At 38.9% G+C, this 13,981-nt stretch overlaps 1 protein-coding gene across 13 annotated transcripts in view; it reads left to right on the forward strand.

The window, feature by feature from the left end:
* Positions 1-3,715: 3,715 nt before the first annotated feature.
* Positions 3,716-13,981, forward strand: part of EDEM3 (ER degradation enhancing alpha-mannosidase like protein 3) — a 66,409-nt gene continuing 56,143 nt past the window's right edge. For 12 of the 13 annotated variants that reach the window (XM_032291161.1, XM_032291165.1, XM_032291163.1 and 9 more), the window contains exons 1-2: positions 3,716-4,129; positions 9,112-9,157. In XM_032291161.1, coding sequence (XP_032147052.1) covers positions 3,972-4,129; positions 9,112-9,157 — 204 coding nt within the window. In that variant the 5' untranslated portion in view covers positions 3,716-3,971. The remainder of the gene's footprint in view (positions 4,130-9,111; positions 9,158-13,981) is intronic. The other variant, XM_032291174.1, reaches the window with a different exon arrangement.

The raw sequence follows: 13,981 nt of genomic DNA on the forward strand, positions 1-13,981 counted from the left end.
TTGATAAGTTTTAGAACTTTTTAGGTCACACTAAATTTTCTACTTAAGGTTGCTGAGATCAGTGAAAAACAGACTCAATTATTGGCTAAAAATTAAATTTCAACAAGGGAAAAAAAGATACTCATTATGTAGCAGTTTGAAAAAGAAAAGAATGTGTTCTGGCTTCCCATTATAATCTTTAAAAATGCAGTGCCAACTTGAAAACAAACAAATATGCCAGAAAATGTTAAACATTAAAAGCCAGTACTTCTTCAGTATGTTGTTTCTTAATGATAGTTCATAGTTAATTTTGAACATCACAAAGGTAAAGAAAACTGTGTTATTACCAATATCCACTTCAAATTATTGACTATATCTATATTTCCACATAACTGAATGTTACTATTTTTCTATTTTATTTGTTCTTAGTTTTCAAATACCATATGATTGGTGTTGACCTTTAGTTTGTAATGTTCTCTATGTAAGAGCCAAGACCAACTCACAGGTATTTATTTAGCTAACTTCATCACTAAGGCTGCCAAAGAGGATCCAGGATGGAACCAATGTTGGATTGCAGATCCGTCCAAAAAAAGGATAATATTAAATTTTGTAAAGAAGTGACCTCATGTGTTTTCATAACATCTATGTAAGTAGATAAAAGGACTATATTATTCCCACTTTTTAGATGAAGAAACTGAAGGAATACAGAAACAAGTATATTCAACATTTATTGAGCATTTACAGCAAGAGAGGCACAGAGCTAGGTGTTTCAGAATATCCTTATGCTATAGTTTGAATGTGTCCCCCAGAATTTCTGTGTTGGAAATTTGGTCCCTGGTATGGTGATCTGGGGAGATGGAGCCTTTAAGAGGTGATTAGGTAATTAAGAGATATGTTGCTCTCTCTGATCTGGGTTACTTCTTGGTGGAGTGGGTTCCCATTCTCTCAGGAGTGGATTAGTTACTGCCAGAAAAGGTTGTTATGCAGAGAGGCTGCCCCTCGTGTTTCACCTCTTTCACATGTACCCACTTTTCCAGCATGTCATGATGCAGCACGAGGCACTCATCAGAAGCCAAGCAGGTGCCGGGTTCTTAGTTTCCCAGGCCAGAATCATAAGAAATAAATTACTTTCCTTTATAAATTACCCAGTCTCCAGTATTCCATTATAGCAACAGAAAATGGACTAAGACAATCTATAAATAAGCTAAAGTCAATACTTTTCATGTGGCCAAAATGTAGTGGGTGTGCAGACTGGAAAAACACAGTAACAAAGACACAGAATACAAGGGAGGAACAGAGAGAGGATGACTTCTGCTAACTAGAAGGTTCTGGAAGGATTTTGTGGAGATGGAATCTGAGCCCAGCCTTAACAGGTGGCGAAGGCTGTACAGACAAAGATGATGGGATAGCATAGGAGACGGCATGAACAAAGGCATGGAAAGGATACAGGATAGTAATTCTTTAGTTATCACATAAGATTCAAGGGCAGGGCAGACTGGAAGAAAGAAGGTGTTCAGAGGGCTTGCAGATGTTCTTGAATGCTAATTCTGATGGCCATGTATAGAGGAGAATGGGGCGGCAGGGAGATCATCAGTAACTTCATCATTAAGGCTGCCAAAGAGGACTAGGATAGAATCAATGTAGCACTGCAGATCCACCTCCCCCCCAAAAAAAGGATGATATTAAATATTGTACAGAAATGACTTCATGTGTTTTCACAGCATTCACATTAGTAGATAAAAGCAGGTCCTCAAGCCTAGGGCCGTGAACTGGTACCAGTCAGTTGCCTGTTAGGAACTGGGCCGCACAGCAGGAGGTGAGCGGCAGGCCAGCAAGCATTACCATCCGAGCTCCACCTCCTGTCACATCAATTGCCTTAGATTCTCACAGAAGCATGAACCCTATTGTGAACTGTGCATGTGAGGAATCTAGATTGTGCACTCCTTATGAAAATCTAATGCCTGATGATCTGAGATGGAATGGTATCCTTCCTGCCCTGTGGAAAAATTGTCTTCCACGAAAGTGGTCCCTGGTGCCAAAAAAGTTGGGGACCACTGGATAAAAGGACTATATTATTCCCACTTTATAGATAAGAAAACTGAAGAAATAAGGAAACAAGTATATTCAACATATATTCAGCCATTGTAGTATTTTAGGAGAGAGGTAATGGAAGTTTGAACAGAGCAGAAGTGGGAATAGAAAGAAATGTGATAATCTGAAAGATAGAAGAGGTAAAATCTATGTAATTTGGTAAATAATTGCACATGGACACAAAGGATAAAGATGAGTTGACAATGATTCTGATGCATTAATTTGAATCAGAAAGCATCTTACATTCGAGCTACCCTTGGGCCAGACATAAGGACATTTCTATTAGGGAGGTGGAAATGTGGGTCGAATGATATGGACATACTGATTTAGAAGTCAACCACAGAGATATGTTGGTTGAATCCTTATGAGTAGAAGAAATCCTCAGAGGACCACATGTCCCAGAGTACAGAGAGAAAAAGGACAGAGAGAAAACCTTAAGGAACACTTGTATTTTAATATAAAGTGGTGAGAGAGTGAAGGAAGATGGGTCAGTCAGAGAAGAGGTAAGAGGTTAAGAGGTAAGAGGTAACGTGATAAAAGTCAAAGAAGAAACGTTTCCAGAAAGACAGCTAAATGCTACTTAAGGGACAAGTAAGTAATTTACTGTGGTTATAGAGATCACATCCAAGCTCCTGAACTCCGCACCTACCTATTGAATGACCACACTAGAAAAACAATGTGGTTTTTTTTTCAAGAGGACCTGACATGTCATTTTGCCAATAGTTAACCTGGGACTCAGTCATCAAAATTCATTGCAAGTTCCAATCTCCTTCATTAAACCCTCTTTGCAGCCCACACAGCTCTTCCATTGAGCTTTTTAGATAACTATGATTAATCATGTACAAGGACCCACGTGCTCTCCTTCATTCTTGTAGCACTGTGCAGTGGTTAAATGCAAGGGCTTCCAAATCAGAGGCTGGTTGGAATCTAATCCAACAATGTGACGAGCTCTTCTTAACCAACTTTTGTAAGCCTCTGTTTCCTCGTCTGCAAAAGGCGGGAAAGGGGTACTTACCCTATCAGAGTTGAGAAGAGTGCATGAGATGATTGCAAGTAAAACCCTTAGCGCCATGCCTTCAAAGGCTCGATTCATTTTGCTCTTACTGTGTTTTAGAATTTCCCTGAGGGTAGAGGACTACTCCATCACTATTCCCTAAGGCATGCAGCACTGACTTGGGGGCAGTGCGCCTCATTCAGCCAGCTCTCGGGGAAACATCTTTCTGAGGAAGAGGGATAAATAGTTGACGGGTTTCCCGGGATTCAGCAGCCCACCAAGGCAGGGCTGATTGCAGGGCGCAGAGGGAAGGAGGAGGTGGCATTAGCACACCACCGGTGACCGCGGAGGACCACACGTCCCATGGTGCAGCGCGCCCACCTAGGGTAGAAGTAAGCGAGGCCGCTCCAAGTTCGCCTGCAGGAGAGCCGAAGAAGAAGCAGTGCACACTGGGACTGGTAGTCCTTCGGGGGCAACTCCGCGGGTCGGGGCGGGTCGAAGCGAGAGATCCCTTCCCAGTCCCTCCTTTTGTCCACGTGTCACTTCTCCTGGCCAATGCCCTTTCCAGTCGCGGGAGCCAGCCCTTCTCCGATGCGATCCCCATTGGTCCTGAGGCTCGACGACTTCGGCCCTACCCGGAAGTAACGTGGGGAAGGCGGTTTCCTAGACTACGACACCGGAAAGCTGGGGGAGGCGCTCTGGGCTACTGAGGGCGGAGGGCGGTGGCAGCGCTGGCGCTGGGGACCGGCTCGGTGGCTTCGGGAAACAGTGTGGCGCCGGCGGCCGCCCGTGTTACTCTGCATTCCGCCCCGTCTCAGCACGGCTCGCAGCCCCCTGGCCACCGGCGTCCAGCAATGTGTCCCACCGGCCAGGCGTAGCAGCTGCGCGTGCGCGGAACCGCGGGGCCATGAGCGGAGCCGGCGGCCGGGGCTGTGGGTCCCCGGTTCCCCAGCGAGCACCATGGAGCCTAGTGGCGGCGACGGCCGCGTTCTGCCTGGTGTCGGCCACGTCCGTGTGGACGGCGGGGGCCGAGCCCATGAGTAGGGAGGAGAAACAGAAGCTTGGGTAAGGGCGCTTGGCAGCCTGGGGTGGGTTTCTCGGTGAGGCTGACCACAGGAGGGCTGCCTGTCATTGCGACCCTGTCGCGTAGTGGCCTCTCCTGTCGCGATTGGAACGGCTGTTGCGGCGCGAGAACCCTGGTGGGGTGGACAGGGTCCGGGGAGGTGGGGGCCGCCGCCCGCGACCTGACCTCGGGGGAGCTGACAGGGTGTCGCCCTGGCTGCCGGTGACATGTGCAGGCTCGAGGCTAGGCGCGGTGTGTCAACGCGGCTGCCATGTCAGTGGCCCGAGAAGGGGGCTGCAGCCCGCATCGCCGCGCGTTGGAGCCCTGCGGTTGCCTGTCGACCGAGGCATGGTTGGCTTTCTCGCACAAGTGAGCTTCCAGCTGGGAAATGTTGCTGATCTCACAGTAAAGGAAATGGTGTTTACACCTGTTACGAAAAGGGGGCGTTCATTGGAACTTGAACTTTACACATTTTACTATTTCCTTGCAGTGTTTTCTTGCACTGTATTTTCATAATAGAACCGAATGTTCGGGGGGGGAAATTATTCAAAAGTCTCAGGTATACCTGCTCAGTAGTTTTTATCCATCTTGGAAGTGTCGTAAAATTATCAATTCAATTTACACCATTTAATTCAGAGTCAGTAATACGAACAGACACGAGGTCCTACACATGCCTAAGAAAAAAGCCAAGAACCAGTAGAAAATGGTCAAAAGGTGTGAACGGTTAAGCCAGAAAAGGAAGTGCAAGTGGTATATATGAAAAGTTTCTCAACCTCCATAAATGTTAGAGATGCAAATTAAAACGAGGAGCTAGCTGGGTTGCCCATCAGATTAGTAAATATAGTATAAAACACAGGGATACAGTTCGGGCTAGTTAAGGTGTGGGGAAAAAAAAGGCTTGGTGAGAGTGTAAATTGCGGTAACTTATTGGTAGTATCTCCTAAAATTTAAATTGTGCGTCTTTGATTCATGAGTTCTGTTTCTGGGAATCTACCTTATGAAAATAAAAGCACTCTTAATGTAGAGATAGATTCAGTCTGGGCAACAACAGCGAAACTCTGTCTCAAAAAAAGGTGCATTTTGAACTGTTCCTTGGAGGAAATGGTTGAATACGGTACGTTCATATTATGGAATAACATTCAGACATTAATAAGGAAGTATGTCACTGGAAGCCTATCCAGAATATATTTCCAAGAGAAAAAAAAATGCAAGTTGTAGAATAATATGTATAGTACCATCCCATGTTTTTTTTAAAAAAGAAAAAAAAATTGCCTAAGCTCAGAAAAGTGGAATGAAGACTATCTCATGGGGTTAGGCTGGAGAGGTGGTGGAACCATCAGGTCTTACTTTATGTACTTCTTTATTTAAATCATTGCAAAGAGTCTTGCATTCATTTCTAAATAAAATAGCAATAAAGATCACCTGATGGAAAAAAGTTGAAGTATCAACCATCAAAATTAAATTACCAGTAAACTCTAACAAGTATCTTACATTTTCTCTCATTATGAATTTGATGTATCATTGATAACTTTTACCAAATACATCTGTGAGCACTTCACGTATGTTATCTCTGTAATCCTATTTCCCAATGAAGTGAGTGTGATCCACATTTTGCAAATGAGGAAGTTGAGACCCAAGGTTGACTTGTTCAGTCGCAGAGTTAGTAATTGGTAGAGCCGGTATTCGAACCCAGGTCCGTCTGATCCCAGAGCCAGGCTCTCTCCAGTGTGTCGCACTTTCATTAGACTTGGAAGAGATGTATTAAGTCTGCCAAGAACAACAAGAATCTTATTTGACCACCACCCTTTCTCCATTTGTTTTAAAAACTTTTATTTGTAAAAGAGTCATTGGATAAATCATTTTTGACCAAAATTGGTTTTTAACTGGAAAAGTTCAAGCAAATTGGCTTGAGATTTCAGCTCAAATTTTGAGATTGTTTATGAAAGTGAAATTACGATTATTTAGAGTGCTCTACCCTTAAGTAAAGGGAGAGGAAGAATCTAGAGCGATAAATGACAAATACACAATGATATGACTGCTTTCTCCTCTGGAAATTTTCAGAAAACTGAACTTTGATTCATTACGTTTACCTGTGCATTTTTTTAAAAACTCAAGTAATGATTTGTGATAAAAAGCAGAAAATGTCCCCCACTTTCCCGCTCCCCCAACAAATCAAACATGATAAAGACTGGAATTGTCATGAATAGTAAGCACTTGCTCAATAACTATACTTCGTAAAATTATTTAGCTGGTTATATGTAGTCTTACGCTTCATGGAATAAGCTTTTTGGTTTTGTTTTTAAAATTTTACAAGAGGATATTTTGTTAATGTTACGTTTTCATTAAAAACGAAGTACAGCCAGATGCAGTGGCTCATCCCTGTAATCCCAGCACTTTGGGAGGCTGAGGTGGGCGGATCACAAGGTCAAGGGACCCAGGCCATCCTGGCCAACGTGGTGAAACCCCATCTCTGCTAAAAACACAAAAATTAGCTGGGCGTGGTTGTGCACCCCTGTGGTCCCAGCTGTTTGGGAGGCTGAGGCAGGAGAATCACTTCAACCCGGGAGGCGGAAGTTGCAGTGAGCCAAGATCATGCCACTGCACTCTAGCCTGGTGACAGAGTGAGAGACTGTCTCAAAAAAAGAAAAAAAAGCATAAAACAATCCAGTTTTCTATAGCACATTGGCAGATGTAACTTTAGGAAAAGCTGACTTACAGAAATTACTTAAGAGAGATGTAATTGTTGAACTGGGTCTGATTTCCAATACATTTTAATCTGGTTGTTGAATAGGTATAAAACCTTATAGAAACTTTTTTTTCTGTTCAGTTTGATATTATACCATTCTGTATTTAAATGTGACTTTGTTAGGCTTATATATGTAAATCAGAACAACGATATTAGCTCCACTTTCAAATAAATGTTCCAAAATTTGCTTATCGTATACTGCATAAATGTAAGGATTGGAAAATAGTGTATTCTCCTTGTATGCAATAATGATTTACTTCTAATCTTGAAAATTGAATGCTTGTAAAGTTGAGTTAGCAAGTAAGAGCTTATATCATTTGTGATACACATGTCTAGGCACTACCATTGCCAATTATAGGAATTTCTACTTCTTGGTAATCTTGTATTCCATTTCAGGGAAGAAGAAAAAAAAAACTTCCATCTTCCATTCGTTGATATGAGTTCCTGAAAGGGACATTTTAAACTTTTTTTTTTTTTTTTCCACTTAGGACAGAGTAAGAGTCTAGAGCTGTAAACTACAAATATAAAAATCATATAGCTCATTTGAAAGATATTTATCATCTGCAATATAATAAGTGTCTCAAGGGATTCTTCAAAATACTCTATAATTTTCTGAGATTACTTGATCCATATTCTATTTTTATATATATATATGTTTATATAAACTTACAAAGAATTAGTGCTTTAGTAAAGTGGTAGTAAGGTCGTTTTTTAAATAATGAAGTGTTTTTAAATGGTTATTATTCATAAAAGTTGTCAGAACTTGTGCACTTCATAAGTTTGAGTGTACTTGATTTTGCTGGTCCTCATATCCAGGATCTGGAACTGAGGTCTTTTCTGTTTGCTAGCTCTGTTGTTACCAGTATTTCATCATCCATGATTATAGTTTTAAAAATGACAATTGCGGTATAACAGGAGGCGAAATAAAAATATGGTGAGTAATTTCTTTTACACTTTTTTCAATTCTTGCCGTCAGTAATTGGAACTTGCGTAAAAGAAAAGTTAATAGGCCAAGCGTGATGGCTCAGACCTATAATCCCAGCACTTTGGAAGGCTGAGGCGGGTGGATCACCTGAGGTCAGGAGTTCGACACCAGCCTGACCAACATGGTCTCGATGTTGCTCAAATACAAACATTAGCCAGGCACGGTGGAGGACACCTGTAGTCCCAGCTACTCTGGAGGCTGAGGCAGGAGAATCGCTTGAACCTGAGAAGTGCAGGTTGCAGTGAACTGAGTTGGTGCCATTGCACTCCAGCCTGGGTGACAGCGTGAGACCCTGTCTAAAAAAAAAAAAAAAAGAAAAGTTAATAAAAGATTGCTAAGCTATTTTTCCTTTCCTAGTTATTTGACCTTGTCTAGTCATACCATTAACCTGCACTTTTTCCTATAGTCCTAAGTCCCTGAACTTGAGAGTGTTTAACTGAAAGACTGCTTCCTCAGTCTCAACTTTACAGGTTTTGATTTAGTAAAATTCTGGTATAGTGATCAGACATTTCCATTTTAAACAACTATTTTGGAGATTTTGCAAAACAATTAGCTAAAATACAAAAATCTCTTTTTGAGCATTAGTTTTCTCATTTTTGAAGTGAATACTATTTATTTGATTTTTGACAGTTTTTTTTAAAGTAGAGCACAACATAAAAAGTATCTCTTGAAAATGTGACAAACATATTAATAAATATATACTTAAACTAGGCGTTGGTGGTTTTATTCAGTGTAAGGGCAAAGGCAGAGGTTTCGTAAAGTGTTGTTATCAGAGGCTTCATAAAGTGTTATTTCATGTCACTACACACCAGCTCACTTCTCTCTTTTAGTAGAACATACAGGGAAAGCAATAAATGGCAACAATAATGGTTGTTTTTAACGGCTCTCCAGCAAAATCCCCCCCTTCATATGTTAAATAATTGTGTTAAGAGGTTATTGTTTTTCTGCATCAGATTTCCTTCTCTGATTACAGCCTCTGTCATTCATCAGTTTGCTTAGGAAAAATTGTAAGATGAATTGTACATAAATAACTAGTAATCATTAAAGTGTGGGTCAGCTTTGTGTGGTGACTTCATGAAAGCTTGTCTGCTAAGTGTTGTCGTTCCTGACTCTGTTTGTGTCCCTTTCTACCTAAATTTTTCTTTTGTTTTTATTGGTATTTTTTTTAATGAGGGAGAATTAACTTTTTGAAAGATAATGAATAGAATATACTTACCTCTTTTTTTTCTCCATTTCTGCTCTTTTAAAATTAGGAATCAAGTACTGGAAATGTTTGATCATGCTTATGGTAACTATATGGTAAGTAGGAAGCTTGTCTTTACCTACCATTTATATGAGCTGATTATTATGTGAGCACAGTCAACCGGGAATTTTGAAACCTAAATTACAATTATGTTTCTTAAAAGGAATTTTTTAAAAAACAGGGTAAAAATAATCATTCTGTTAGTGGTTCATAGGGAGCCCGTTTATTGAACAGGTAAGTATAAATTGAAATTAGATTATGAAAGTTCATTTTTAAATAGCTCCCTTGGGTGCCATCAACAATGTTCATTGAGTGCTTTATGTAGCTAGATATTGTAGATACATACATGAAGAAGATATTATCTTTGGTCTTAAGGGGAATTATTCTCTTAATTAAAAAAAGTTTACAGTATTTATACACTAAAGAAAATCATTGCTTAAAAGAGAGATTATTACTTAGACTTTGTCCTGAGTGTATCCTCATGGACTCTGCATTGAATATATTTTGCTTTCTAGTATGCTGATTCACATTATTTAAAAATGTCTTAGGGCTCACTTAAGATTAAATAGCAACACAAGATGAAAAGTTCTGGAGATCTGTTGCGCAATAATGTAGATGAAGTAGCTAGCAAATTTTGCAATTCAAAAAAAATTCTGCACCTACATTTGTGTAATTTGGAAAGAGTGTCGTCATATTATCCTGACCGTTATCCCTTATAAACTTGTTTTTACATTTTAAAATATGTCAGCAGGTTTTCTTTTATGATTACAGCCTATAAAATGTAGTTGGGAAAAGTTTGCCAGAGGACTAACTTTAGTTCTGGTTAAAATATTTTTCAACTGATTCTGTGAATCCATTTTTTAAAATCATATATTAACCAAATATATTCATATATCAAAATCATTGTTATCTGTGAACATCTAAATATATATAATTTGTGCATTTTTAGTTTTAAATCATGTTTTATATTTGACAATTCTTGTTCTCTTTTATTTTATAAATTTGGAGACAGCACATTTTGAGTTCCTAATGTTTTTAGAATATGATGATTTTTAAAGATATATTTAAATGTTAAAAACACAGTTTCAAATTTATTTCTCAAGACCTGAGTCATTCCCTTAATGTTTCTTTTTTTTGGGGTGGGGGGACAGAGTCTCACTCTTGTCACCCAGGCTGAGGAGTACAGTGGCACCATCTCAGCTCCCTGCAACCTCCACCTCCCAGGTTCAAGCGATTCTCCTGCCTCAGCCTCCTGAGTAGCTGGGATTACAGGTGTACACCACCATGCCCAGCTAATTTTTGTATTTTAGCAGAGATGGGGTTTTAACATGCTGGCCAGGCTGGTCTTGAACTTCTGACTTCAAGTGATCCACCCACCTCAGCCACCCGAAGTGCTGGGGTTACAGGCATGAGCCATTGTGCCATTCTGTTTTTTAATTTTCTTTGTCACCCACATGTCTACCCTTAACATTTCTTTCAAAATCATTTATCCCTGGTTAATTCAGTTTGGGCAAAGCATAATTTAACAAATCTAGGCTAATGAGTTTGAGATGGCCAAGTGGATCCATGGTGTACCCCCAGACCTTAGCCATCTCATAAGTGCATACTCATGAATGTAGTTCCAAAGTTGAATAAAACAGCATATAGCTGGATAAGTTCAATTTCTCACAATGAGTAGGAGCATCTCTATAAAGCATGGTATCTTCAATATCTTGTTCTTAGTAGGTGGAACAGTTATATCAATGGCAGGAAGTTATATCAATACATGTTTTCTAACTATAGATACACTTAGTGGGTTTGTGACAATGCAGGTACAGAGGGCAGCTTTGAGAGGACTTGGAACCTAACTGAGTAACTTTCTGCTTCAGTTAACTACGTATAGGATTTAAGAGAGAGGGATTTCAGCTTCAAAGACTGGGAACTCCTGGAAGTAACATTCTCTTCTATATTTCCAGTGGGACCATATCTGTCCACTATAATACATATTTTTAAATGTTCAGCTGTTTTACAATATGAGTGATTCTTGCTGTGTACTTGCTCTGTGTTCAATCTGTGTGAGGTCTGTCACCCAAGATTTAGTCTAGAATTTGCACTTCCTCTTCTCAAGTTCTTAACTAGCATGACACAGTTCTAAAATAATAAAGAGAATACAGTTGCCTTGTATTTGTTAATTGAAGTCAGTTGAATTTTTTTTCAGTCCCTATACTCAGAAACACTGTTAGCTTTCTGCAGGGTAGAAGTGTGTAGATTTTGGAGTCAGAAGAGCTTGAGTCCAGTCCTGTCTTAGCTATTTACAGGTTGGATCCTGAGCAGGTCATTTAACCCACCTGAGCAGTGTCTTTCTATGTAAAATGAGAATAATTGCAAAGAGTTATTGTAGACTGTAGATTTTTTTTTTAGAACAGGAACCAATTTCTTTAATTTTTAATAAGTTGACCTTTTATATATCTTGTGTCTGATACATAAATGCTTAGTACATTTTTTGAAATAACTGAATTGAATTCTTGTGTAGATGAAGCAAAATAATGTTTTGTGTTTTTTTTTTGCATTTGATCATTGTGATATATCTTTGTGTTTTTAATGCAAAGAAATATTAAACTTAAAAATACAAGTTTAAAGTGAATTTCAGGGCCTCTAAATCTGTTTGCTTTTTTGTAGTCAGTTGTCTACTATGCTAAAATGTTTACCTGGTACATGGCAGGCTTTTGAAAAATGTTGAAAGTTTTTCCTCATTTCTCACTAGCTTTTTCTAATATTACATGCCATTCTGGTCTACAGCTAGAACAATTCTTTTAACCTTCTTGCTTCCCAGGAAAGCAGTGGTATTTTCCAAAGACAAGCAATATAGTATTAAGAGTAAGAACCCTGGACTTGGAGCAGGACACCCTGAGGTGGCTCTGCCACCTCTCATCTGGGTTACAATGGGAAAGTTACCTAGTCCTTCTGAAGCTGTTTCTTCATCTCTGCTAAACGGAGACAATGGTCTGCCTGCCTCACAATGTTGTTAGATAGATTAAGCAAATAAGTGTAATGAAAATGCTTAGAACTAGTGTCTGGGAAATAGGAAGCATGATGTAAGAATTTACTACTGCTACAGATAGTGACTACTATCATTATTATTTATTTACTGTCTAAATTGAAATTTCACTCCTAAATCCATTTAGCCTGTAACTCAGAGCTTGTTCTCCAGATAGTATATAGAACTTGCTTAAAACACATACATTCTTTGCTGTTCTTGGCATGTGACCATTGGACTTATTTTTCTATTGCAATAGAAGGTTCTATTAATGATATTTCTTAACAAAAATATCCTCCCAGCTTTAGGTATATTGCTACATCTCTCCCATCTCTGGACTTATATCTAGGGATTTTCTGATTTTTATCACTTAATTGGCATAACTATTAACATTATAACAACTACTTTGACAAATCTCTAGCCCCAGTCAGACTGCAGTTTACCCACACTGAATTGCACAGATGGCTTTCTCTTTTCCCAAATAATATGAATTTGATGTTTATTTTAGCAGTTCTTGTGACACCTTATTTAACTCTAGACCACAGTCACTTTAGGGCTTCTATTAACATGTTTCAAGTGTTCAGTTTCGTTTGCAGATTAATTTGGACGACAGAATGACGTGTATTTGGGCCATCCAAATGTAGAACCCTTTTAGAGCTCCCAGTGTTTTTCCTGTCTACGCTAGACAGCTCAAACAGTTATAAGCAAAAACTATATTCTGGTAAGAGCCCTAAACATTACAAATAAGCTTGGAAAGAGCTGGTAAGCACAATTTATTTTAGTGGAATCATACCTAATAACTACTGTTAAGGTTGCTATTATGAAAGCACCAGCAGAATAGTCTTTATTAATCAAACCAAAGGAACTGTTTTAAAATGAACTTCCTGTGCATTTCTAGATTTATGTACATTTTCTTTGGAGTGCTTCACCCCTGCCCCCCCCCAATGTTTTAAAAAAAAGTGTATGGTCATAGAATATACATAGTATATAGTTTAGCATTTTAACTACTTTTAAGTGTACAGTTTGGTGGGATTAAGTACATTCATATTGTGCATCCATTTCTAGAATTTTTTTCATCTTCCTCATCTGAAATTCTGTACTCAGTGTTTCTCTTTAATGGTTTGTTCACCAAAAACAGTAATTCTGTAAGCAAAGTATTCTAGGCATGGTACTAATGGGAGTAAGGGAGATACAAATTTATATTTACCTCTTTTTGTGTAGACTGTTGTGGGACTATCACGTATGAGTCATTGTTCTTGGCCTTTGCTTTTAGAACATCCTAAGACCCTACCAAAATTACACAAGAAATTCTATAGTATCCTCTTAAAACATTTTGTAATTACACTCTGAAACTCTACATAGAATTTTAACTCAATAGAACCAGATCATGCGGCTAATTCATCTTTTTTAGGTATAATAATTTCAAATTAAGTGCACAGTGCTGTTTTGACAAGTGTATACAGCCGTTTAACCATCACAATCATGATATAGAACATTTCATCACCCCCAAAATGTAACTTACAGTTATTTGTGGTAAATTCCTGCTTCCTACTTCTGACCCCTAGCAACCTTGATCCGCTTTTTGTCACTGTAGCTTTCTCTTTCCTAGGATTTCATATAAATAGCATCATACAATACGTAGTCTTTTGATTTAGTTTCTTTCATTTAGCATGATACTTTTGAGATTTATCCATGTTGTTGGAGATATATTTTAATTCCTATCTATTGCTCAGCAGTGTTAGTTGATTTAATAGAACATGATTTCTTTGTCCATTCACCGGTTGATAAGTATTTGACTTATTTTTGGTCTTTGGCTATTACTGTATTAATAAAGCCGCTGTCAACCTGTGAGTGCAAGTTTTTA

Source organism: Sapajus apella, unplaced genomic scaffold, assembly GCF_009761245.1.
Source record: "Sapajus apella isolate SASKATOON/1434 unplaced genomic scaffold, GSC_monkey_1.0 scaffold25, whole genome shotgun sequence".
NCBI lineage: Eukaryota > Metazoa > Chordata > Mammalia > Primates > Cebidae > Sapajus > Sapajus apella.